Below are 26,785 nucleotides of genomic sequence, written 5' to 3'. Positions count from 1 at the left end.
TTGTCTTTTTTCCTAAGGATCCAATGTTGTTAAAGATTATAAGTAACACTCCCATCCATTCCCACCCCAGACCAAAAATAAAAAAATAAAAAAAGAGTCAAGCATTTATTAAGTTCTGATATATTTAACCATTTTCAAATCAACACATATAGAAGGGGCTTCCAGGGTTTCTAATCAGCAAACTGAGTTAATGCAATTAGTATTAGGAACAAACACTTATTGTGCACTTACTATTTGCCTAGATTGGGCTTTCCATATATTACCTCACTTAATCCTCACAACAGTACTAAATCAAGCTAAATTAGATCGCACAAGAGCTAAGTGGGATAGGAAGAACTCTCTTTATTCCTTAGTATTATTACTGTTATACTCTAATACTGCCCAAAGCAAAGAACTTGGTCATTTTAGAGAGCTCGCATCACCTAATCATGAATTAATGTCCACAGTGACAACAGCTCAAGACCCACATTATTACCTTCTTAAATCCTTAGTGCTCTGGTACTTCAAATTGCCCCTTTACTGACCAGTCTTCCAATACTTCTCCATCTCCTTACTCACTTCCATCTTCCTCTCCATCCAGCAAAGTCTGAATTCTGGTCCCTAGGAGACCCATCACTGAATCTGACCCACATCCCCAACTCTCCAGTGCTGTCAATTTGACTTTCTCACTGAATGCAGACAGCCAATAGCAAGAAAAAGGGGTTCCAGGGGGACTTGGGCAGCTGTTCCCGACCTCTTCACAGGGACTATGAGCTCCTGAATACCCATGAACCTCCTATTCTGACTCTTCAGCAGCCTCCTAGAGCCTAAAATTCCAAAGTGGCTCTGGTTTCAGTGATTCTTTTACTGAAACCTACTTGGAGTCCCTCCTGCTTAGTATAGATTACTGGTTAATACACTATGGTAGGCAGAATGTTAACCAGCTGAATTTAAAATAAAGAGATTATCCTGGATTACCTGGGCTCAAAGTAAGCAACACAAAGATCTCTAAAAATCGAAAGGGAGACAAGAATAAACTCAGAGAAAGAGATGTGAGGCCAAAAGCAAGGTCTGAGACGCGCTATGTTGCTCGCTTTGAAGATGGAGGAAGGCAACTAGAAGCCAAGGACTGCAGGCAACCTCTAGAAGCTGAAGAAGTCAAGGAAACAGATTCTCTCCTAGAGCCTCAAGAAGGAAACACCAACACTTTGATTTTAGCCCAGTAAGAGCTTGTTGGACTTCCGAACTACAGAACTGTAAGATAATCAAGTTGTGTTGTTGTAAGCCACTAAATTTGTGGTAATTTGTTATGGCAGCGATGGAAACTAATATACATTATGGCTTCCTAACTACCAAGACTAGAGTAAATGTGTTACTACCTGACAGGAAACAACCAACCTCTCCATTATCTAAGATTTGTTGCTGTTACCAAGCAGCAGGTTTAGAATAAACATGGTTGCTTTGCTGTGTCCTGGTTACTATTATGGCAGGCTTAACTGGGAGCCCTATCTACCCTGCCAAGGCAAACCACAAGCTAAGACAATTATCCACAAATTTTGCGGGAAGTAAATTTGCAGCCTGAATTGTCCCAGAACCTCAATTATTTGCTTGGCAGGACAGTCCACGACTCTCCTACTGAAGTTCCCCAGTAGAGCTGGCAAAGCCAGGTAAAGAGAATGCTCACAGCTTCGCCAATTCCCACATAGGGAAAGGACACCTAGCCTGTTGTTGGGAGAGGGTGAAGGAGTATGGATGGCAGCAATGTAGTGAGAGGAGAAACTGCTATGATTGGTACTTTTGTTCAATGACATTCAGCAAATATTTACTGACTGCTTACCTACCATAAACTGACCTCAGAAAAGCTGACCTGCTCTCTACAGAGCCATTCATTCATTCATTCACTCAGTAAATATTTACTGAGCTTCAACAAGAGCCATTGGGAATGAGCATTCAGGCGTCCTTCAGGAACTCTTAGAGCTTCCTCAGGCCCACCTTAAGACATGCAGTGTAACTCTCTTCCCATCAGCCATGCTTCCCATTTATCACCCATTTACCAGGGTTTGTTATTCTCAAGATTTTGCAAAATTTTCCATTCTGAGCAGGCCTGATTCACATAAAAGTCTTGATAATTGCCAAATTCACTGGCTCCCCCCTCCGTCACTTCCACCCTCGCTGAGCCTCCCTGCAGATCCCAGCTCCATTTAGCTTGGTGCTGATGGTTCCAAACTCTCCAGCCTTCTCCTCCAGCACTTCCTTCTGCTCAGTTTTACAAGTGCTGATCAGAAGAACTTTGAAGCTATAATACAAGATGTCCTCAGTTCCAGTCTAAACTAGGGGCTGTCCCTAAAGCTCCTGGTCTTCTTCCTCCATTACTACCCCCTTTAAGAGCTCACTTACTCCTAAAATTTCAATAACCACCTCTGGAGATCTTATCAAATTTCAGTAATGCAGGTATCTTAAGACCAGAAAATGAAGCAGGCAACTCCATAGACTATAACAGAATTTATTATAGGGTAATTTACTTATGGGAAGATTGGGTCAGAGCGGAAAAGATGACCCAGCAGTTCTACACAGATTATTCTCTAATAACAGAGCTGTTACAGTACTTTTTTTACAGTACTAATGACTGACAGGACACAGGGACAGAGAATGCAGTAGCACCAGAGGCCATGAGTCCTGGCGGTCTTGTGATAGATAATCGCTTATAATCAATGCTACCACTAGCTTGACATATCTCTCGGTTGTCATGCCATTCTGGCTATTACTAACAAAAATATTTATGGCTACGTATTAAGGAACACAGATAATGAACTAGAAAGCTTTGATAGGCTTGCTAAGGACAGTGAACCTGGTCAAGGGTCACCGCATGAAACTTAAACCCCGGACACAGAGATGGAGTTGGTTTTTTTCACATCTACAGCTATACCCCAGTCTCTTCTCACTCTAATACATCCTTCATACACCGTGCCACACATATTCCTCAAACACTTGCGAAGTGCTCACTCTGAGCCAGACGCTGGTCTAGGAGTCAAAGACACAAGCTACACAAGCAGTAATGCAGAGTGATTAAGGGCACATCCTTTGGAGAGGGGCAGCTCTGCCACTTATGACAAGTTACTTAACCTCTCTGCATGCATGGAAAGCACTTAACACAGTGTCTGGCAAATGGCAAGTGCCAATAAAAGGTCGCTAACATAAACAACAACATCAGCGGGAGCTGTCAGGTTAGTAGCAGAGATGAACATGTATATTCCATAAGTAAGGAGTGGGAGAAGCAACAGAACTCGGTGGGTGTTATGAGCAGAGAAGACAGAGTGATGAATTCTGATAGTGATATGGAGCCACCTCGAAGGTTAAAATGGAATATACTAAGTGGACAAGAGGGGAAAGATTTTCCAGCTGGAGCACCTGAGCTCCATGACATGGCAGCACAGAAGGAAGAGCTTTTGAGTAATCAAGTGATGGCCGTCTGTTGCCCTGTGCTAATCCTGACAAGGCCATGAGCTCCTGCAGGAGAGGCCTATTGGCTCCAGATATGGGAGAATCATTCATTTACTCATGCACCTACTTTATACCAAGCACTGTACTAGATGACAAGACTTTGTGCCTGGTTCCTGCCCTCATGAAACTTCTGTTTGAAAATAAACAAGAAATGAAAACAAGAACAATTCAGATAAATTATACTGCTATTAAGAAAACAAAACAGTATCATCAGAAAGGGAGTGACTATGGGTAGAGGTCAAGGAAAGTCACTCTGTGGACGTGACACTTGAGTCATGAGAAGGCCTAGATAGAAAAATGTCCTAGGTGGAGGGAATGACAAGAACAAAGCTCCTGGAGCATGAAGGAGCTTGCCCTATTGAAGAAACACAAAGCCCGTGGAGGAGTGCATGGTGAGAGAGTGCAGGAGAGGCAGTCAGGGAGGGTGGACAAGGCCTGCTCACTTTCAAGCTCAGGAGGCCATGTAAGGAGTTTGGATTTTATTCCAAAATGCACTGGGAAGGCCCTGAAGGGTTTCAAGATAGGATATGACATAATATGATTTGTGTTTTTAAAAGCTCCCTCTGGCTGTCATGTTTAAAGTAGAAAGGCAAGTGAGAAGGCAGAGGGACCATCAGGAGGCTAATACAGTAGTTCAAACCAGAGAAAACAGCATAGACTTAAGATATTTAGATGTGATGTCTTCAGTCTCTCTCTGTTTACATCGAGCTACACAATCTCCTCACTTTGCAAGGTCCATCTCCCCGCCACACAGCCTAGTTGGCACATAGGAGGCTTAACTGGTAATTTTCAGTCGATTCCCTGTGTCTCCTACAAGTCAGCCCCATTTCCCTTCCTGCTTGTACTCTCATTTCTTTTCCTCCCTATCTCCAAGTTCCCATTTGCCCACCACCTCACTCAGCCTTCACGAGGTCCTACTGTTCTCCCACTCTATTCCTTTTCTTCTCCTCATCCCAGTACCCATGAAAGTTTCACAAACTAGATATAAAAGAGATAGTTATTTTCTATCCTACCCCAGAAGCTCTCAGCAATTATCAAATTCACAGAGCATTACCGTGTTTCTCCAAAAATAAGACCTAGCCAATCAGCTCTAATGCGCCTTTTGGAGCAAAAATTAATATAAGACCCGGTCTTATTTTACTCTATTATAAGACTGGGTATGATATGATATGATATGATATATGATATGATATGATGTGACATAATACAGAGTCTTATATTAATTTTGCTCCAAAAGACACACTAGAGCTGATTGTCCAGCTAGGTCTTATTTTCGGGAAAACATGGTAATAGAAGCATAAGGGTTATTATGATCTTGACAATACATATTCTGCATGTTAAGGACTTTATCTCCTCACATTCGTTCCAGCCTGTTCTCCTCTCTGCAGGCAGAGAAATCTTTTCAATTGGAAAATTTGATCATGATCTCATTGGCTTGCTGTCTCTGGCATGCTCTATCTCTTCCTCTCTACCTCTCTCTTTTCCTTCTCTCCCTGCTTAAACCCTTTCAGTGGCTTCCCCTTGTTCCTCAGAGAAATACCAACTTCCTCAGTATGGGCCACGATGGCCCTGCATGTTATGATGCCAGAGTACATCTTACACCATTCCCCTTACTTACTTTCTGTGGCTCTAGCCATACTGGCCCTCTTTTAGGTCTTGTAGACAGATGTACCTCCTTCTGCCACAGGACTTTTAAATATAGTGTTCTCTTTGTCTCCAAGGCCCTTTGATTTCCCTCTTCCCTTAGATCTTTACCCAAGTTTTCTTTGACCTGAGACCAAGGTCAGAACCACTCATGGTACTATCTTTCTTTCAAAGCACGCATCACAGTTTATAATAATTCACTTGTGTGAATTAAAATGGTTATTTCTCTCCCTCATACCCCCGCTCCACTAGATGGGAAGCTCCAGAGGGCAAGAACATCGCCTATTTTTGCTAATCATTGTATCCCAAACATAGAGTGAATATATTTGGTAGGCCTTAGAAGAATTAAATAGGAAAAGATTTTCCAAAATCTGAGATATGGTTCTCTTTTTTTTGATGGAGCAAGCAAAGAAGGAATTATGGTCCTTCTAGTAGCAAACTATTACCAGGAAGAAGAGGAGAGAGTAAGTGTCTGATACCCATTTTGCTACAAACTCAGTGTTTTCCCTGCCTCCTTACAGACCATCCCTGATGTCAATGAGGCACTTGTTGCCAAGAACCCATCACCTTTTTTGAGGTCCATCATTCTGCCTAGGAAGGTCCATCATTCTCTAAACAGCCCTCCACTGTAGATCTGACCCCCCCTTCAATCCGTCTTTCCACCTGATTGCACAGGAAAAGGGGAGCAGGGAATCCAATGAACCACCCCTCACTCACTGGTGGTCACACAATAAACATTCCACAAAGCCCTTTCACAATAGCACCTCATTTTGCCTTCAAACTGACCCTGTGAGGTAAGGAAAGCATATATTATCATTCCCATTTTACTCGATGGGGGAACTGAGGTTCAAAGAGGAAAGTGACTTACTCAAGGTCACAAAGCCTGTGTGAGGTAGATGTAGATTTGAACCTCCGGACTCTGACACGTAGTGCGATGCTTTTCCTTACATGAGCCACCCCAGCAGTTGGGTTATCAGTTACTTAAATCTGATTTGCTCACTCCCTGAAATAAACACCAGTTCTACACCCCTCAGCACTTCCCCAGCCCATTTCTGCTTCCCTTCCCAGAACTTGTCAGATGTCTGTGCAGTGGCGTGGAGGAAGCCACAAAGCTGGACATACTAACAGGGTTTGGTCCCAACCTCGAGTCTCTCCAGCTCTTCCTCTAAGCCATTAAAAAAACAGAACCCCCCAGAAATAAAAACAAAGAGGAGACCTGCCCCACCAGAGCAAGATCCCTGGCTACCCTTTCTCTCACATTCAGGCAGGACACGGCAAGGCCAGAAGCCAGCCTCTCTCCCAACAGGGAGGACCCCCGGCGAACAGAGGTCACTGCCGGCCGCGCAAGGGATGCGGCAGCAATCGGCCAGCTCCGGGGTTTGGTCCAAGGTCATCCTCTCGCAGACCCGGCCGACTCCCCAACCTCCCGGAGCGCCCTCTGGTGTCTTGGGCTGGCTTCCCCTCGCCCTCAGGGAGTGGCCTGCGGAGCCCGATTCGGGGGCAGCGGCAGGAGGGTGGGCAGAGGATGAGGAGGCTGAGCCCCGGGGAGTGGCGGGAGGCGGGGCCCTACCTGATAGCGGAGGACGCCGTCCGGCTCGTTACTCCCGGCCGGCATGGCGGAGCCGAGCTAGGTCTCTCTCGCGGGCTCCAGGCCGAGCGTCAGCCGCGTGCACACTCTGATCCGGTCTGAACGAATCGCCCGAGCGGCGACCCCAACCCCGGAGCCAACGGTCAACCATCAACAGCCGCCGCCTCCATAGCCACCGTCCCGCGAGGCATCGCTGCAGCCAATCAGCGCGCAGCCTGTGCGGCCAATCAGGACGCGGAGCACGGGAGGACGCTGTCCGGCGGTACCCTGGGCTACCAGGAGGAGGAGGAGGAAGCAGCCCGATGAGCCCCGGTTGCCGTGGAAACCGCCTCCCTCCCTTCAGGGGCCCCTGAGCTTGAAGGTCCTTCCAACTGCTTTGCTAGAAACTGAAAATCGTGCTTCTGTTTGCAGCTGCACCTGACCCTAGAAAACTGGGAAAGTGTCGGTTTTGTCTATTCTATTTCATTCCTTGGATAATGATTTTTAAATTCTGGGGAAACGTCCGTTGGAATTGTAGAAGGAAGTAACTAAAGATGAGGGGAAATGGCCTTCTAAGATTACCTGTTAATCTCTGAACTAGTGCCCAGATTAAAGAGCATTAAAGAGAAGCAGACGGGCAGTTATCCTACGTCCTCCACCGACTCACTATGATTAGGTCTTCACCCTGCGTTTCAAGTTGGCAGTGAAAAGCACAAAGTTGAGCGAAGGATGATTGTTGAAGTAATTCCACAAAAACACTTCCAACTTTTCCGAGAAATGATCTAAGGCAAATTATTATTTAATAACAAGAATTACTGGTCGAAGGCAAGATTAGAAAATCATGAGTAACACATTCAATTTGATTTGGCTTTAAAAGAAGAGAGGCTGGCCATGATCCAACCAATCCTCTGTCCTCAAGAGGAGGAAAGGGGCCTTTTCCTTTTATCTGCACTATCACATCAGACCGTAGGTGAGTACACATTGGAGCAAAAAGAACTGTTGCAAGTCATTCTCAGTCTCCAAAGAAGCTACACTTCTGCACCATAGGTACATGTTAAAGTTTCAACCCCTGCATACCACCCTTGCATTGGCCCTGAAATATAAAACAAGGGTGCACTTCAGTGTCACTGAGGCAGAACCATATTTCTGATCTCCTGTATAGGACCCTGGTCCCGTTTCTAGGTTTTAGCTCATTGCCACAGTCTCTAGCACTCTCTTCACTAATCCTGTCCCTTGGATCCTGGAATTCACCCCATCTTTTCCCATCAAAATCATAACCTCTCCTTAAAGTCAATCTCAAAGGTGACCTCTTCCAAGAAGCTTTTCTTGATCCCACTCTCCCTAATACTCCTGAGATAGCCTCCCTCTCTCCTCTAAATCCTCACAGCACTTCATATCTTTCTTATAGTAGTTACCATGCTGTGGTTATTTAAGTACTTTAATTATATGTTGACTTCAACTTTCTATAATATTGTAAATTTTTTAAGGCAATGGCTATTTTTCTTACAATAATCCTTCTATATAATCCACTGAGCATCAAGAATGCTGTGCATGTAGAAAGTAGTTAGCAAATATATGCGCTTGTAATTCAATCCAATCAAAAACATATTGAAAACTTACTACATACAGGCCCAAATGGCACTGAAGATACAGAGAAATCTAAAATATAATACATATCTCCAAGGGGTTTACAATATAATTAGGGAAACAGGGTATACTGTTTGTTAATACAATGACAAGCTAATAGAACGTAGGATAAGAACCATATGAGAAATATAAACAACAATGATTACAAAAATTCAAAAAAGAAAATGATCTTTATGACGTGGGGCACTTTAGGAACATGACACAAAGGACATGAATTTGAGCTAAATCTGAAAATAGTTGAGCCAAGGTAGGGAGCAGGCATTTTTAACTCTTGGGCAAAGACTTAAGAATAGAAATGCACATGGCCCATTCAGGGTAGCCATGATTTGGGTCAAAGTGGAAATTTACAGAAAACAGCAGTGGGAAGTAAAAATTGTGGTAAAGAAAAGGTATGGTCAAATGATGGAGAACCAGCTAATTAGTTCAGACTTTGTTTTTCTCACATGATAGAAAGTAGGACACTGTTGAAGGTTTTAGAGTACATGTCCAAGAACCAGGACCCAGGTTTAATGGTATAAATGAATTGTGTCTTTAAATCTTCATAATAGCTCCATTATTTCTTTCTCCATTTCACTGGTAAGAAAACTGAGGCTCAAAGAAGTTTAGCAGCTTTCTCAAGGTCAAGCAGTTGTTAAGCTGAGATTTAGTCATTTATTAATTCAAAACATATTTACTGAGAATCTATGTATTCAGCCCTATGTTGGGTGTTGTGGAAACAGCAATAAGACAAACAGGGTCTTGCCCTTTCGAGCCTAACAACCTAGTGGGGAAATAGTAAACAAGTAAACAAACAAGGTAATCACAGGTCATGATCGCCCCTATGACGCAAATAACAGTTATATGATAGAGAGTAGGGGAGGGTGGGGAGGGCTACTTTAGGTGGGGTGAGGGGAGCTTCACCTGAGGAGGTGAGTCAAGGACGAGTCTGTCTGATTCCGCAGTTCTTGGTCACTACACAACACGTCCCATATAAGTAGTACCACTGCCAAAAGCTGCGATTAGGGGCAAGATGGATTAGAGGGGAAAATCTCAGGCAGAGGGTTAGACTAACTCTGGCAATGTGGTAATTCAGGAGAGGCCAAGGATGGTGACCAGAGGAAAATATGCCCACATTCCCCTCTCTCCAGAAATACAGCTCCCTGCCATGAAAGTGGGCTTGAGTGGGCAGAGTAGGGAGAGGAATGAGGAGGTAAAGGATTATGGGAGCTCTAGTGGGTCTGATTTTCCTCCAGTTCAAAAGTGGAACACCGCAGAGCCTCCGGCCCTTGACTCCAGGGTCACGAGCCCCATCTTCTGGTCTGTGGTGCAAATTACAAAAGGAACTAGGCCCCAGAAGCGGCCTCGGAGGCTGCCTGAGGCAGCTGCCTGCCATCTGGGGCACTACTGCCTATAGTTTCTGCTCTCCCAGCGTTGGTTTGGTTTCTCCTTTCCAAACGAGGCTGGCTCACTTGGCTCCAGGCTCTACATTCTTAGTTTCTACTGCTCCCTACGCTGCTTGAAAAGTGCAAATGTACTGCTCTCAGCCTGGCCAGCGAGCTGGTACTAAAGGAGCTCGAAGGAGGATATTCAGCCAAGGATGGCACCTCACACTGATTTTCTAAAGAGAGCAGAAAAAGCAGATAGGGGAACAGAACTCAGAGCTTCCCGGGGCCTGCACAAGATGCCTGGTCTAGAACAAGGCATAAAATGGACAGAAAAATACAAAGTACATGTAGAGACAGGGGCTACACACACACACGCACATACACACACGAAGGCAAGGAGGCATACTGCATGGATGACCTCAATTAATCCTTGTAACAGTTCTATGACGTAGGTTCTATCATCCCATGTTCCAGATGAGAAAACTGAAGAGTGAGGCTTAGAGATGTAGCCTGCCCAGTTCACACAGCCAGCACAGTTAATAGACACTGGGCTCTGAGCTCAGATGTATCCAATCCCAGAGTGCACATGCTTAATCACCTACCGCTTCTCATAGGGCTGCCTGGGGCCTCCGTCCCGCCCTAACTTTTATAGGCTCCACCGTCTCTTCATTGCTTCCAAATGTGGCTATCCTTCCAGATTTTGACTCTAGATCCTTCTCTTCTCTAGTACCAGTGGTTCTTAAACTTGGGGGAGGGGGTAGGTCTTGAACCCCTGGAGACATGATAAATATATGGGACTCTCCTTTCAGGTAAGTACACAAAGGCCCAAATTTGACACATAAGGATATGTTCACAGCCTTCCCAGGGAAGCACTAGGCACTTATCTTTAAATATTGGCTGAAAAACATTGAAATGCTCTTATTCAGAGACTAAAAGGCAAAAACACAAGGAACTCTAAATGTCTGAGAAAATGTTCTCATATAATTGCAACCAAGTTTTCCATCAAAAGCTTCTTAATTCCTCTGTCAATTTACTGTATCTCTTGCCCTGTTTAATTTGTCCAAAGAGCTGCCAGGACAGAAGTTCACGTCTTTACTTGCCATTATGTACTCCCAATTCCCAGCTGCAACTCATACCTGATTTTAGTTTCTCCCACTTCCTCTTAATTACACATCTAAACCCCCAAAAAAGGTTGGTGGAAAAGATTGTCAAGATGCGAGGAAAGACTTAATTAGGGCTTGTTTGTGCTGTCATCTGGGAGCATTTCCTGTGAAGGGAGGGAGAGCGGGAGCGAAACACCATTCTTTGCCAAACTAAAAGGTTATGCAGGTGCTTGACTCGCCGTTAGCCCTTGCCAAGTTATGGCATATCTACAGGATATAACTTTCTTTGTTCACAGCATGCTGCCAGCCTGGAACACCACACATCACCGGAAAGAACAATGAAGCGCCACAGCAACTGACCCTTGACTCGGAAAAGTAGCCATCCCGCCCCCAATTGTCATCAACATTATCCATAGGTATACCTTACACTCTTCTCCTTTACATCTTGCTCCAGACTTAGTGAGACGCTGGTAGATTGAACACAAGTAAAATGGCAAAGATCTACTTTCTGCCTTCTCTGGAATCACGATTAAGATATTGGACAGAGGCAAAGGTCAGGAGAAAGACCTATAGAGGAAGCAGAACAAAATAGAAAAGCAGGCTTTGGTGGTAAGAGGCCATGAGACTCTCAGACTCAGATGGGAAGTCATTTGGGAATTTGGGAGAAACAAGCATTAACCAGGACTACTTGCAAAGTCTTTGATATCAGATCTGAACACATATTAATTAAATAAATTTATCGTACCTGTTTCTAACCAAACATAGCCTTGCTTAGAAATCAGGTCTGTGTTGTAATGCAGGGACTCAGCTCCCGCTCCCCACATAAGAACGCAGGACATGGTGAGGCCAAAAAGGAACACCCCCGGAGCCATAGATAGGGGAGTCATATCACTATAGTCTCACTGGAGGCTGGTCAAGACACAAAAGCAAACATCCGCCAGTACCCCAACAAGGGGTCTTCCTGCACCCCAGTCTCACTGGCGGCAGGCGAAACACAGGAAGTAGGATTCACATGAGCCACAATCTGCCATCCGCTTGCTAACCGCACTTGCCAGCCACAATCCGCCGTCTGCTTCTCTGCCAAACCCTCGCCACCATAGCCACGGCAGTTATATTAGTGGCTAATGGCTAACTGGTTACAGCTGATGGCCAACTAGTCACAGCTGATGGCCATCTACTACCCTAGCCAGCACCTTTCCACGGGAGTTTGAGATCCTAGAAACTGCTCTCCTGGCTCTGTCCCCACATGTGTACAGTGGTTTCATCCGATATCTTATCTACTAGGGGTTGGGGGAAGGACCTCTTGAGCTTGTTATACTAAGTAGGGAAGTTCTTACTTTTAGCCAATAGACCTGTGAAATCCTTATGTCGTGCAGGGTCTCAGCTCCCACTCCCCGCCCAAGAACGCAGGACACGGTAAGGCCAAAAAGGAACACCCACGGAGCCACAGATAGGGGAGTCAAACCAATATATTCTCGCTGGCGGCTGGGCTGGAGACACAGGAAGCAGGATCTACATAATCTGCCTAACAGCAGTCCGCGCTTGCCAGCCACCATCTTCTCGCTAGCCCCCATTCCTTTTGCTAGCATAGCCACAGCCGTTATATTAGTGGCCAATGGCTTACGGGTTACAGCTGACGGCCAACTAGCCACAGCTGCTGGCATCTGATCACAGTTGATGGCCATTTGCTACCCGAGCCAGCACCTTTCTATGTGAGGCCGAGAGCCTGGAAACTGTTTTTTGGGTGCTTTGTCCCCACACCTTAAGGCAGCCACAAATTCAATACCTCACAGGTGTATAATTCTTAACTTCTTATCACCTTATCTCATTTCCCTTCCATGGGTCTATAAATGCACACAGAACATTTCATGGAGTAGGAAACTACAATGTGGCTAGAATAGGCACTTGCCCAGGCCAGTTAATACTAACAGAGCTGGCTCAAGAACTACTTATGCTTTCCACTTCATTGAGTGGCTTCCTAGAAATATAATTCTATTCAGCCACCTCCTGCATGAAATTGAATTGGCTTTGATGGAACAGTGAAAATGTGAAATCTCCTTTAGAATTGACATGAACTGTCCATAGCAAAAACCCGGGGGTTCCCTCTGTTACCCTTTCGATCAGATGACAGTTTCATATAATTTCTACTTTAGAGAGCTTGTCAGTGATACCCATTCATTAGTACACTGAACAAACTCTCATGAAGTTTTGAAAGTAACTATTACTGCTTATATCTCTGGAAGCACATTGTCTGACATAGATATGAATTCAGTCCAAGCTACTCTTACTCCCCATGAAACATCCCTTGAGGCCTTTTATTTTGCAGTTAATAAAAAAGAAAAGAGGGCCATTCAGACATTTGGGCTGGAGCAAAAAGGAATAGACGTTGAATTAGAAGGTATTTCACTAATTTATCTTTTTCTACCTCTAATCCTTTGCCAAATTGAAAAGGCCAGCCTCCTCTTTAAAGGAGACAGTGTTTCTCCGGTCCTTTCTTGTAAAAAACAGGAAAAGAGTATTTGCTAGATTTACCAAGAACAACCACAGTTATGAGATGATGGTCAGTCGATGAAAAGCAGAGAAAAAAATAAACAGCCTTAAAACATGTAGAAACAATCAGCTCTGTTTGGGGGTAGGCAAAATGAACAAGAGCCATTACCATTTGATTACAAGCTATAGATCACCTTGGGTCTCTCCAGAACTTCTTGTCCTTATCCCTTAAGAATTATTGGAAAGGACTTGAAAATCCTAAAGACCAGTTTTCTATCCAACGCAATTCCCTCCACAGCATCCAAGAAAAGGGCCACCCAATTTTCCCTGGATATTTCCAGTGACAGGAAACTCACTGCTGAATGGGGCCAGCAACCTCATACCAAGTTCAGTTTTCCCCCTTGAAAACTTCCACTCTTTACCCCAAGTGCTCACTTCTGTAGCTCCAAAGGGAAAAATCTGCTCACTCTTCCACATGACAGCCCTTCGAACACTTGCGCCCAGGATGAGGGCATGATCAGGATGAGATTCTGCCTCCAGCAAGGCCCTTGCATCCCTATGATTCTGGAATACCAGGAGAACTGCCAGCAATGAAATATAGCATTTAAAAACACTTCCACTATTGTTAATTTTTTTGTACTGTGTTTCCCTGAAAATAAGACCTCACCGGAAAATAAGCCCTAGCATGATTTTTCAGGATGACATCCCCTGAACATAAACCCTAATGTGTCTTTTGGAGCAAAACTTAATATAAGACCTGGTCTTATTTTCAGGGAAACACGGTATGGGATAATGGTTTGTGGTCACGTACATGATTCTTAGTCTTCGGTGATGCATGCTGCAGTGTTCAGGGGTAGAGTACCATGAGCTACAACTGATTTTCAAATGATAATAGAGATAGAGAGCGAGAGAAAAAAATAAAGTAAATATGGCAAGATGTTAACATTGTGGAATCTACTGGAAGCTTTACAGATGTTCATTGTTATTGTTTTTCATCTTGCAATGTTTGAAATTTTTCATCATTAAAATGTGGGAGCTAGAAGGGCAAAAAAGGGGAGGATGAAAGTGAAATAAAGACATTTTCAAAAACATAAATAATCTAAAAAAGACCTCTATCAAACAGGCAAATTCCCAGGCCAGTGGGCACTACTTCAGGACATCTCCTGCCCCAAGCTGACCAAATGCCAAAAGTACAGATTGTCCCCAAAATATGAGTGTCATGCCTAAGGCAAGATGACTCAGACAGTTTGAAAAATAAAGGATGGGCAAAAGTATGCCATTTAAATGAGAGAGAAAGGGAAGGAGGGAGTGAGGAAGAAAGAAAGTATGTCATGATCTAAAGTCATGATCTTTCCTTCTAGTAACACTGATTTCAAAGCAAGAATTATAGGCAGCACTTTATAACAATAAACACTTACTTTACAATGAAGATCTAATAAATACCTATGCAACCAAAAAACATTTTAACAAACATAGAAAAACTAAATTTACTGGAAATACATAGAAGAATTGAAACATATTATTATGAGAAGAGTTTATTTTACCTCTCAGTCTGTGACAGAGCAAGACAAAAAAAATAAGTAAAGATGTACGCTTGAGTTACATAATTGATATGATTGAGCTAATTGATATATACTAAACCCTATATTTTGAAAACAAAGAATATATATTTTTAAGGGCTTATGGAAGAATCACCAAAATTGACTATTATGCCAAAAGAAAATGAAATAAATTCTATAGAGTAAAATATATTCTATTACCATATTGTAATAAAACTTGAAATCCGTAACAAAAAATTTTTAAACTATTTAATGGAATTTTAAAAACTCTTAAGTAATTCATTCATAAAGAAAGGAAATTAAAACTGAAATTGCAGAAGACTGAGACCAGAAATATTTTATAGCTTTAAATAATTACACACATAAATATGAAAATAAACGAATTAAGCATCCAACTCAAAAAATTACAGAGAGCCACAAAAAAACTAAAGACTTCCTAAAGATAAAGGTAGAAATTATTAAATGAGAAAACTGAAAAACAATCAAACTTATGAATATATTCAAGAACATTCCAAATTATATTACAAAGCTACAGTAATCAAAATGGTATGGTACTGGCATAAAAACAGACATACAGACCAATGCAACAGAATTGAAAGCCTGGAAATAAACCCATGCATATTCAGTCAACTAATATTGGACAAAGGGGTCAAAGATACTCAATGGGGAAAGAATCATCTCTTCAATAAATGTAGTTGGGCAAACTGGATATTCACACACAAAAGAATGAAATTGGACCCCTATCTTACATCAGTCATAAAAATTAGCTCAAAATACATTAAAGACTTAAATGTAAGACCTGAAACCACAGAACTCCTAGAAGAAAACAGAGGGAAAAGACTTCTTGACATCGGTCTTTGCAATGATTTGGGGGGATATCACACCAAAAGCACAAGGTGCAATAACAAAAATAGACAAATGGGATTACATCAAGCTAAAAAAGCTTCTGCACAGCAAAAAAAAAAAAAAAAAAAACACACAAAAGAAAAACAATCAACAAAATGAAAAGGCAACCTATGGGAGAAAATTTTCCTCAAAAATTAAAAATAGAACCTATGGGAATGGGAGAAAATATTTGCAAACCATGTATCTGGTAAAGAGGTCAATATCCAAAATGTATAAGGAACTCATACAACTCAATAGCAAAAATCAAATAATCCAATTTAAAAATGGGCAAAGGACATGAATAGACATTTTTCTAAAGAAGACATACAAATGGCCAACAGGTACATGAAAAACATGCTCAACATCTGATCATCAGGGAGACTGGTAAACTGGTACAGCCACTATGGAGAAAAGTATGGAGAGTCTGCAAAATATTAAAAATAGAACTATCATACGATCCAACAATCCCTTTTCTGGAAATACATCCAAAGGAAATAAAATCACCATCTCGAAGAAATATCTGCATTCCCATGTTTATTGCAGCATTATTCACAATAGTCAAGACAAGCTAAGTGTCCATCAACAGATGAATGTATGAAGAATGTACACACACATACAGAATATTATTTGGCCAACAAAGGAAAGAAATCCTGCCATTTGTGACAATATGGATGGAATCTGAGGGCATTATGGTAGGTAAAATAAGTAAAGAAAGACAACATACTGTATAACATCACTTATAAAGTGGAATCTAACTGAAAAAACAAAATTCATAGAAACAGAGAGTAGAATGGTTGTTGCCAAAGGCTGGGGGTTGGGAGAAATGGAGAGAGGTTGGTCAAGGGTAAAAATTCCAGTCGTAAGATTAAGTAAGTTCTGGGGATCTAGTGTACAGCACGGTGACTATAGTTAACAATACAGTAATATCTACTTCAAAGTTATGTGAGGTGATGGATGTGTTCACTAACCTTATTGTGGCAGTCATTTTGCAACATATGCATGTATCAAATCATCAGGTCATACACCTTAAACTTAACACAATGTTATATGTCAATTATATCTCAGTAAATCTGGGGAAAATATATTCAAAATTAATTCTTTGGGTAAAAAGGTAAACCATCAGCTAAGGAGTCATAGTGCGGGGAAGGGCCAGGCAAGGGGCAAAAGTATAAATGCAAAAAAAAAAAAAAAAAGAAATGAGAATAAATAACCTCACTAATGCAAAGAAAATTTTCTCAACTCTGTGTCAATAACTGAAAAAACTCAACTAACTGGCAAATGTTCTATGAAAAGAAAGATTGTTAGAAGAGAGAGAAAATCCAAATCATGGATGGGGGGGCGGGACAAGAAAGCTTCAAAGAAATATACTCCACTAAAAAGATGAATAAATTCAAGCCCAGATGTATTCATGGTGACTCTAAACAGAACAACCAAAGCTGGTATCATACTTAATAGGAAAACACGACAAGTATTCCCAGCAAAGCCAGAAACTAGCGAAGAATGATCACAATGGCTATTACTTAATGTGCAGGAGGGAATCAATGGCACTTGACAACAGAAAAAAATACATGAAAAATCAGAAAGGAAGAGACTAAATTATAATATTGTAAACCTGGAAATCCTAAGAGAATCAACTGAAAACTACTGCAAACAATAGGACAATTCAGAAAACTGGCTGGGCACAAGATTATTGTACAAAAATTAATAACTTTCCTCTAACACAAAGCACAAGTGACTAGTTAATAGAATGAGAGAAAAGATTCCTGTTACATAAAGAAATAAAAGGCCTTTATAATAAAGAAATAAAAGACCAAACAAGTAAGGAGCAAGAACTACATGAAAAAAGTCAGCTACTACTTACTGAGTGGCACAAAAGAAGTCTTGAGTAAATCAAAAGCACCTCCTGTGTCTGGTAGGAAAAGCTCAATTTCTTTAAAGCTGTTAATTCTCCTTTCACTTATCTATAAATTGCAGGACATCACAATTAAACCACCAATGGGTTTTTTGTGGGTTTTTTTTTTTTTTTTTTAAGAGCAAGCAAAACTATCCAGGAAAACTCTGAAAAAAACAAAACAGAACAAAACCAGGTAGCTGGTCAGATCCCTTCCTCACTCCTCACCTGTTCTGGAAGGAAAATGCTCAAGAGGAAGCATTACACTGGGTGCCTCTTTCCTTGAAGAACAAACATGAAAGGGCCCCAGAAGGGCTCCCCTGACGGGGACTCACATCCGCCCCCTCCCTCCACACCCACCATCGCTGTGGTGTGGCACAGCCCCAGCTCCCTGTAACCCACACCTTCTTATGTCCACAATCCTGGAAGCCTTGGGTCTTTGAGCCAAGAGATGTGAACACCACGTTCCTGAACTGTCACCCCCGAGCAGCACTTCAGGGCGCTGGGAGTTCCAGTCCTTGCCATCAGAAGTTCTGCCACATGTCTGAGATGCTGTTATGGGGTAAATTGTGTCTGTCCCACCCCTCCAAAAAAAAAAAGGTAACCCCCAGTACCTTAGAATGTGACTTTATTTGAAAATAGGATCGTTGCAGGTGTAATCAGTTAAAATGAGGTCCTACTGAAGTAGAGTGGGCCCTTCATCCAATATGATTGGTGTCTTTATAACGAGATGGCCGTGTGAAGACAGGGTTGGAGAGATACGTCTACAGTCCAAGGAATGACAAAGATGGCTGGGAAGAGGCAAGGCAGAGTTCCTCTGTAGGTTTTAGACAACAGAATGGCCCCGCAGACTTGTACAGAACTGTGAGACAATAAATTTCTGTTTTAAGCCATTCCGTTTGTGGTACTTTTTCATAGCAGCCCTAGGAAATTAATGCAGATATCTACAGTCAGAATCTGTGCATTCCCAATCACTAGAGCAGGCAGCTGGGCATCTGGTGGAAATTGCCTGGTTTAAAAAAAATAGTGAGTCTTCAACAGGAAATTCTGACCCGTCCTGCTAGGAGCACAAGGGTCCCACGTTTCAGAGACACACACTCAGGGCAAGACAAGGTTTCCACATGCCTCCATAACTTCGCCCAGCTGGCACACTGACCCCTCACTGACCTGGGTTGGCTCCTCCTCCTTAACGACGCCCCCTGCTGCAAGGACCAAGCTGGCTCTGTTGCTACACACCAGTAACCCAGCGATCCTGGGGTGAGAATGGAGCTTCAGAGCGCCCCAGACTGGACTTCTGGGTCTGAAATTGCTGTGGACCTGGGGACGAGCCGAGGCATGTCATTTGTGCTCTCAATTGTGGTGGCCACCGAGGTAACCCGACTGCCCCTCTACCTGCGTCTCTCCCACATACCCACCTGGCAAACTTCCACTCGTTCTTCACAAAGCAGGTCATGTCACCTCTTCCTCCAGCAGGTAAGCTAATCACTCCCTCCTTTGTGTCATCCCTGGGCCTTCCACATACGAGGTCTGACAAATAAGTTCGTGAACTTGTAATGATGTTGCTAACTTTTTTTTATCAGAGGGATTATTCATTATGAATTTGTATCAACTGGACAGTTAACCAAGTTTACTATTTGGAAGAGCTGAAAAGGCTGCGTGAAAAAGTTAGACGACCTGAGCTTTTCGCCAACAATTCATGGCCCTTGCATCACGACAATGCACCAGCTCACACAGCAGTGTCTGTGAGGGAGTTTTTAGCCACTAAACAAAGAACTGTATTGGAACACACTCACTACTCACCTGATCTGGCCCCCAGTGACTTCTTTCTTTACCAGAAGATAAAGGAAATATTGAAAGGAAGACATTTGGATAACATTCAGGACATCAAGGGTAATATGATGACAGCTCTGATGGCCATTCCAGAAAAAGAGTTCCAAAATTGCTTTGAAGGGTGGACTAGGCGCTGGTGTCAGTGCATAGCTTCCCAAGGAGAGTACTTCGAAGGTGACCGTAGTGATATTCAGCAATGAGGTGTGTAGCACTTTGTCTAGGACGAGTTTGCAAACTTAATTGTCTAACCTCGTACGTATGTTCCTCTGTTACAGCTCTTACCACATTCTAGAGGAATGAATGGTTCAGTAGGCTGGGAACTCCTTACAAATAGGGACTTACGTCTTTCATCTCTGACTCCCTGGTGCCTAGCCCTGTACTCCACACCAATAACGGCTTATGGCTTCCACAGTGCTTTCATATGCATTGACCTTTCCAACTGTGGATCGAATGTTAGAATGTTCTTGCTTATGCCAGGACAGAATCAGTCCTGGGATAATTTTATTTGCAGATAGTGATCTCCCTCATTAAACAAGGAATGTCCTTAAAGAAAAATGCTAGTTCTTTGCCCGCCTCTGGTCCTAACCCCATTTACACAGTAGTTGCCCTCAGTAAATGCAACTTCAGCTGCTGCCACCACCACACTTCCTACTTTCCAGGAAGCATCTGATAACCCCATTATGTCTCTTTGGTGCTTTCTATCCCCTGTAACTCCTGGGAATCAGGCAGTCCAATTTGTTTAATGCCATGTGATCTGCTGCACTCACACCATATTTTATGGTCTTAATTTAATTTATTATAGACATGCCTGTTTTTGAGAAAAACAGACCACCTCTTACATTAGTTATTTGGCCATCAGCCCTCTCCTAGTTGACAACAGCAAGAACTTTTTACATCTCTTTTCTAGTAACAGATAATAGTTCCTCCTGGAATAAGAATCAAAAACTTTAATAATGTTCATAGCCTTTGACCCAGCAAGTTCTACTCCAAGAAGTTTACCCGAGGAAAATGAGGGAGGGGGCAGGGTGGGTTTGCATCATGTATATGTAACAGGGGAGACCTCACTAGGGAATTTGGTGTAATCTCTCCAAAGCAAACACAAGGGATATGGTTGGCCACAGAATATCAGCAGGCCTGATTATAATGAGGTGGAGAAATGAAGATCTCCCAGGCTCACTCAGCACTAATAGGAGTTGAGGTACAGCATGCCCTGGGTGGGCTTGGAGATGGACCAGGCACTGGACCAGCCTCTTGCCTCTCTAGTCCTGGGGTCACCTCCTCTCCCACAGGGAAGTCCTTCAATTCCCCTGGTCTCCCGTATGTCTCCCAATCTTACCTGGGAAATTGCCTGGTTCAAAGGCATCTGACAGGATAAAACCTAGAAGAATGGGTGGTCCATCTTTCCCAATCTAGTATGTCCCCACCTTCCCACAGTGAGTCACCACTCAACTCTCTTTCTCTGGTCTTTGGTGAGTCAGAAGCATCGTTTCCTGTTACTCTCGGGAGTTTCTCTCTGCTTCCTCCTGCTGGGCCTCGGATTAAGTGAACATGGACAGCTGTTTCACCAACTGCCCTCTAGCAGTAAGTTAATTCAGTACATCGGATTATTTATTGGTCAGATTTGGGGGATTGCAAGTAACAAAAGCACACTCAAACAACTTTTAACCAATACAAGAAGAATGGATGGCAGGAAGGAAGGCAGGAAAAGAGGGAGAAAAGGAGAGAGAGACAGAGAGAGAAAGGAGAGGAAACGAGGGGAGAGGAGAAGGGAAAGGAAGGGAAGGGATAAAAAGGGAAGGGAAGGGAAGGGAAAGGAGGGAAGGAAATGGGAAAAGGGAGACATATAGGAATAAATGATTTCACATACAGCAGGACCCAGGAGTCCAAAATATATCATTAGGGTTCTCTCACTCTATCTTTATTCTCTGCTTTCTCAGTGTCGGCTTCATGCTCAGGCTGATTCTCCTTCCTCATGTGACAACACAGATGGCCACTAGCTGCTCTCACCTTCTAGCACCTTCCCAGCTAATTATTTCATCAATGGTCAAGTAGGGTGAGGGATAGGAAGCATGGGGCAGGGGAAGGGTTATCTTTTTGGCTAGGTCCAAGAAATATCTCAGAGACGGCTCTGAGTAGCCTGGCTTAGGTAATGTGTCTAACCCTACACCAATCCTGGTGGCCAAAGGATATATGTACATAGATACCATATGCCCCGTTTGTGCTGGGGAATGATGTGGGCTTCATCTGAATCTCATGGACTAATAATTGAAGGGAGGTAGTTCCCTGAAGATATGCTAGACAAAGAAGAAAGCAGGTCCTTTCCGCTTCACCAGCCCTGTCCCAGTCTCTGTCCATCCTTATACATAGTCAAGCTCCTGCATTACGTCGGGAGTCACCTTCCACCGATTGACAATTTCATGTTCAGCAGGCAGCCCGGGGCTCCAAAACAGTCATCAGCCCCCTTCGTGCAGCTCCTGATATCAGACTGGGGTCTAATTTACAGCAAACAGCCAACAGGGGCTAAGCGGTACGATCCCTGGAGTTTGTCTCTAAGTCTGGCTTTCCCCAGAGTGAGGCCCACTTCCCTTGCTTACCCTAAGGCAGGGGTCACTGGGGCAGGCCCTGCACAAATTTGGGACCTCCAAAGCCCTGTAGCACGCCCCCACAGGTGGTTGTGCAGCTTGTATCCAGACAGGTCTGTATTTGCCCAGAGGAAGGGAGACCTTCTAACATTTCGGAGGGCTCCTCACGGGCTAACAACTGCCTGCCTGCAGCCCAGGTACAGACAGGGGAGATTGCCCCGAGGTGGACACAGGAACAACTTGGAGGCTTCCGCTTTAGACCTGCATTACATGGCTTGAGTGACAGAATCATTGTGATTTTGTTGTTTCTGGTGGTGGGGAGTATAAAGGCACCAAGCCCGAGGTTCTGCATTCCTCCAGCGTAACGGATGTCTTCCTCCCCCTGGCTGCCAACACCACCACACTCTGGGGGATGCATCTCTGGGAAACGACACCAGAGGCCCTGGGGGAGGGCGACCACTGACTGGATGTACCCTTGTCTCATTTCTAGTCTTTGCACTGCTTTCGGTTGCTTTGGGAGTAAACCAAAATGAAAGAACTTTGAGCAGGATCCAAGCGGTCCTTGCCCACCTTCCAACCCAGACCAAACTTGAGGGGTTAGCCAAGCTCACCAACGAGCTGTGAGGCTCCCGCCCAAGCCCTGAAAACAAGTGAAGCTCTCAGGTAGTTACAGGCACATACTAAGGAAGCCACGTGCTGGCTCCATGGACCCTTGTCTTCAGGCCTGTGTGGCCCCAGCACGTTTAGTAGAGTTCCACGGCTCTCCTTGGTGGCCCTGGGTGCCTGTGCTGTCACTGCTGTTATTGTTGTTGAACATGGAATGTGGTGTTCTGAGCACTTTACAAGTGATTTGCATACATTGTCTCATCTAAATGTCACAACACACTCATCTCAATATCCTCTTTTTAAAAAGAGAAGACGGAGGTTAGACAACTTGCCAATGACTACAGAAGTGTCAGCTGTCACTTATGAGTCACTCCTTTGATTGGACCGAGTCCTATCAGGGCCTCCCAGCCCTATACGCTGAGATGTGCCTCTCCCATAGCATCTGGCCATGGATAACCCTGTGAAGAATGAGGAGACCTGGCACCTCCAGAAAGTTCCCTGTGCTCCAACTCTGGTTCCAAAGGCAATAAGTGCATGAGTCCCAGCTCCAAGACTTCACTTCTTTGCAAGATGTCAGAGAAGCCACTCACATGGCAGGCGGCTAAGGTTCCCCTTCAGACATGGTTGTCTCAGCTTGTGGAGTTAAAAAATTAGATTCACATGGGCAGTCAGGTTCTCTGGCTCCCCAGGCAGGATCGTTTCCACAGTCCCATTCCAGGTTCTGTAGAAGATTCTAGTTCGGGTAGGCTCAAAGCAAAACCTTAATGTCCTTGGAGGAAGTCTGGGTTCCTTTGGGCTAGTGCCCCTCCTTTCCCCCTTTTTTCTCTCCCTTGGCTCCAGAACAGCCCACTGAGTTATCTCACATAACAGGATGGGGTGGACCCCCAGAGCAGTGTAAGCTCCAGCTCAGCAGTGTTAACAGGGGCCCATCCCTCTGTGGGGATTTGTCCTCACGTAGGCTTCTAAGGGACTGTCTTATTCTTATATTTGTTTGTTGTTTGTTTTTCAAAGCAATCAAAGCTTTCCTAGAGGCCTCCAGCAGACACCCTGCTTTACCCTTCACTGGCAAGGAGAAAGGGATCACCATGCTGAGCTTAGACTAACAGCCAAGGGACCAAAAAATGCCAGAGGGCCAAATACTCTGACCACTATAAGCTTTAGATTCAGCACCTGTGGGTTTGTCAGGGTATCGAATGCCAGGACACGGTAACACACTGCAGAGCTCACCAAGGCCTGCAGGTCCGTCTCCAGCTCCCCACAGGGGTCTTCTCTCTCTATTCTTGAAGCATCCTTCTTTTGTACGTGGTTTTCCTCTCCAGAGGCAGCCATTGGTACTGCTCAGGTATCGTGCTGATTTTTAGTAAGTACCTTAAATAGTAACTGTTTTCATGATAGTGTCGGAAACAGTTAAAGTTACTTTAAAAGCAGTCAACTTACTGAGCTCTCTTTGTGGCTCTGATAGATTTCCAATTGATTCTCTTGGGTTTTCTAAGTATCTACTTAGACATATCAGCAGCATATGATTTCGGCAAAGTGAAAACAGTTTTGGAGTGAGACCTCGGTGGAATCCTGGCTCTTCCAGTCACCTGCTGTCTGGTCTTAAATCCAGCCTTTATCAACCGTTGGCATTCTCCAAAGACAGCATGTAGGTACCAAATGGCCCTTCCCCCCAGGTGTGGTGCGTAGGATGGGCAGAGGCCACACAGAGCCAAGTATTGTCCCTCTGCTCTCCCCTGGGTTTTTTCCACCTGGATCTGTGGCTAAATCCAGAGTGCCTTGATCTCAGGGACTCCTAAATACCCAGAGATCAGGAGGAGAGACTAGAAAGGAAGCCCTAAATTAAAATAATCTTTTCTTTCTCAGTGAATGGAATGTGGCTTATGTTTTCTGAGAGCATATTGGATTTTATTGTTTGAAATCGGGATTTCCAGAAAGTGTCTGAGCAGCGATTGATGATCAGTGAGGCTCTCTAACCCCCCTCGGTGGTGGTGGCTAAATAGCCAGGCACAGTGAGGAGGTTTAGTATGTAGGTTTGCTCAGAGTTGGGGCCCACTGCCAGACAGCGAGTGGGTGCTATTTGGTGAGGAGTGGTACTAAGAAAAACCTGTGGTTAGTGAGGGGAAAACCCCCAAATTCTTACTTGTCCATGGAATTTTATCAATTTGAAGGGATGGCCCAGAGCACTTGATCCCTTTAGCCACTCCATGAAAAAGGTGATTGGGGATGTGAACTACCTAGTTTGTTTACATGACATAATTGTTTTCAGCAAGACCTTAGAGGAGCACAAATGGACTCCTTCATATCTCATACTTGCAGGAGAACACAGACCAATTGGTACCTGAATATACACACGTTCTGCCAGATTACAGTAGGATGTGACAGGCATATATTGTCACAACAAGGGATGAGCTCAAACTTTGAAAAGATATTGGTTCTGCATATTAATTATCAAGACTTAAAATATCCTGGGGGTTCAACTGTTAAAAGAGTCCATAGTCCCCATTTGCCAATCTCGCATGTTTCCCAAGAGAGGAAAAATTATTCATTGTGTGACATTAGGAGGCTTCAGTTATATTTTTTAAAATGGATCAAGAGTCTCCTGGAATAGATAATATTTTCTACATAGCAACCCAAATATAAAATACCGAGTCATTTTAACAAGAACTTTGCAGATCGGGGAGGGAAAAGACCAGAAAACTTTTCTGAGGATTATAAAATAGGGACTTGAGTGAATGGAGGGACTTGCCAAAAGGAGCAGCAAAGAGCTCCGATCCTGGGGTCACAGGGACCTGCTGTGCCTAGAAACCACTCACTTGTGAAAACAGGGATACCCGTAGTGCCTGCTCCCTAGTCCTTCCTCGAGAAGGGCTATTGTTTCCTGTGATGCTGGAAAGGGTTTCACATAGGATAAAGATGCCAGCACTTTCTGTAACAAATGGGGCAGAGGCCAGGACAAGCTAGGACTAAAGCTGTGACAAGCTGTATTTTCTAGGAGAATCTCTGCTAAGAGTTCTTGCCCAATGTCCACCGCCTTATCTCACATATGGTCACTGTATTACTCACGGTTCTCAAGAGACACAGAACAAGATACACACAGATAGGTTTCTCTTAAAGAGTTGACTCATATGACTGCACGGGCTGGTAAGTCTGAGATTTGTGGGTCAGGCCAGTCGGCTGCAAATTCAGACACGGTTTCTAGGTTGCAGTCTTGAGGCAGAACTTGATTCTTCTCCTGGAAACCTCAGGCTTCGCCCTTACGGCCTGCAACTGATTGGATGAAGCCGACTCAGACTGTGGAGGGTCATCTGCTTTGCTTCAATTCAACCGACTGTAGCTGGTCATGACATCCACCAATACCTTTGCAGCAACGCCTCGACTAGTGTTTGACCAGACAACTGGGCACCATAGCCTAGTTAAGCTGACACATAAAATTAACCAACACAGCCACCTCCTAACTACCGGGGGCTTCCTGGACACACCACTCAAATTGTACTTCCTTTCCTTATTCACCGCCAGGGGCTTAGTTAATATCATTACCCACCCCTCCAACTCTTCTAACCCTTCTCTCTTTCTCTTATTACCCCCTCCATTCTCTCCAGGTTCTTCGTCCAGACCCCAATCCAGTGCAGTGCTGAGCCATATTGGAATCTGAGGAAAAAAGAAATTGGCTTTAATGCAAGCAAACTCATCAATGATACTTTCAAAATCTAATTCCTTGCTCATTTCATTTTCAGTTGAGAAACTGCCATGTTTGAAAATTTCTCTTGACCAACCGCTGATCTTAAATAAACTTTAACTTAAGCTGAAGTGAAATCATAGTAAATTGTTTGGGTATAAATATTTAAACTTAAATTAATGTTGTGAACTGTAATACACTTACTTTTCAATTTTTCAGTATTTTTAAACTACTTTAATGTACTAGAAAAAAATAACCATTTAAAAACTACAGGGGCAGCCAGATGGCTCAGTTGGTTAGAGCGCGAGCTCTTAACAACAGGGTTGCCGGTTCGAATCCCACATGGGCCAGGGAGCTGTGCCCTCCACAACTAGATTGAAGGACAACGACTGACGGATCCTGGAAAAACACACTGTTCCCCAATTAAAAAAAATTTTTTTTTAAATACAGGAAAACATGAA

General features: G+C 43.7%; 1 protein-coding gene across 2 annotated transcripts in view; it reads right to left on the bottom strand.

Annotated features, from left to right (window-relative positions):
- The window catches only part of SLC4A8 (solute carrier family 4 member 8), a 69,652-nt gene extending 62,748 nt beyond the window's left edge, over positions 1 to 6,904 (bottom strand). The window contains exon 1 of one of the 2 annotated variants that reach the window (XM_081061196.1): positions 6,695 to 6,904. In XM_081061196.1, coding sequence (XP_080917322.1) covers positions 6,695 to 6,739 — 45 coding nt within the window. In that variant the 5' untranslated portion in view covers positions 6,740 to 6,904. The remainder of the gene's footprint in view (positions 1 to 6,694) is intronic. The other variant, XM_081061195.1, reaches the window with a different exon arrangement.
- Positions 6,905 to 26,785: the final 19,881 nt, after the last annotated feature.

The sequence above is a fragment of the Rhinolophus hipposideros genome (assembly GCF_964194185.1).
Source record: "Rhinolophus hipposideros genome assembly, chromosome: 9".
Lineage (NCBI taxonomy): Eukaryota > Metazoa > Chordata > Mammalia > Chiroptera > Rhinolophidae > Rhinolophus > Rhinolophus hipposideros.
Note: the sequence above shows the minus strand (reverse complement) of the source record. Positions and strands in the feature narration are given on the sequence as shown.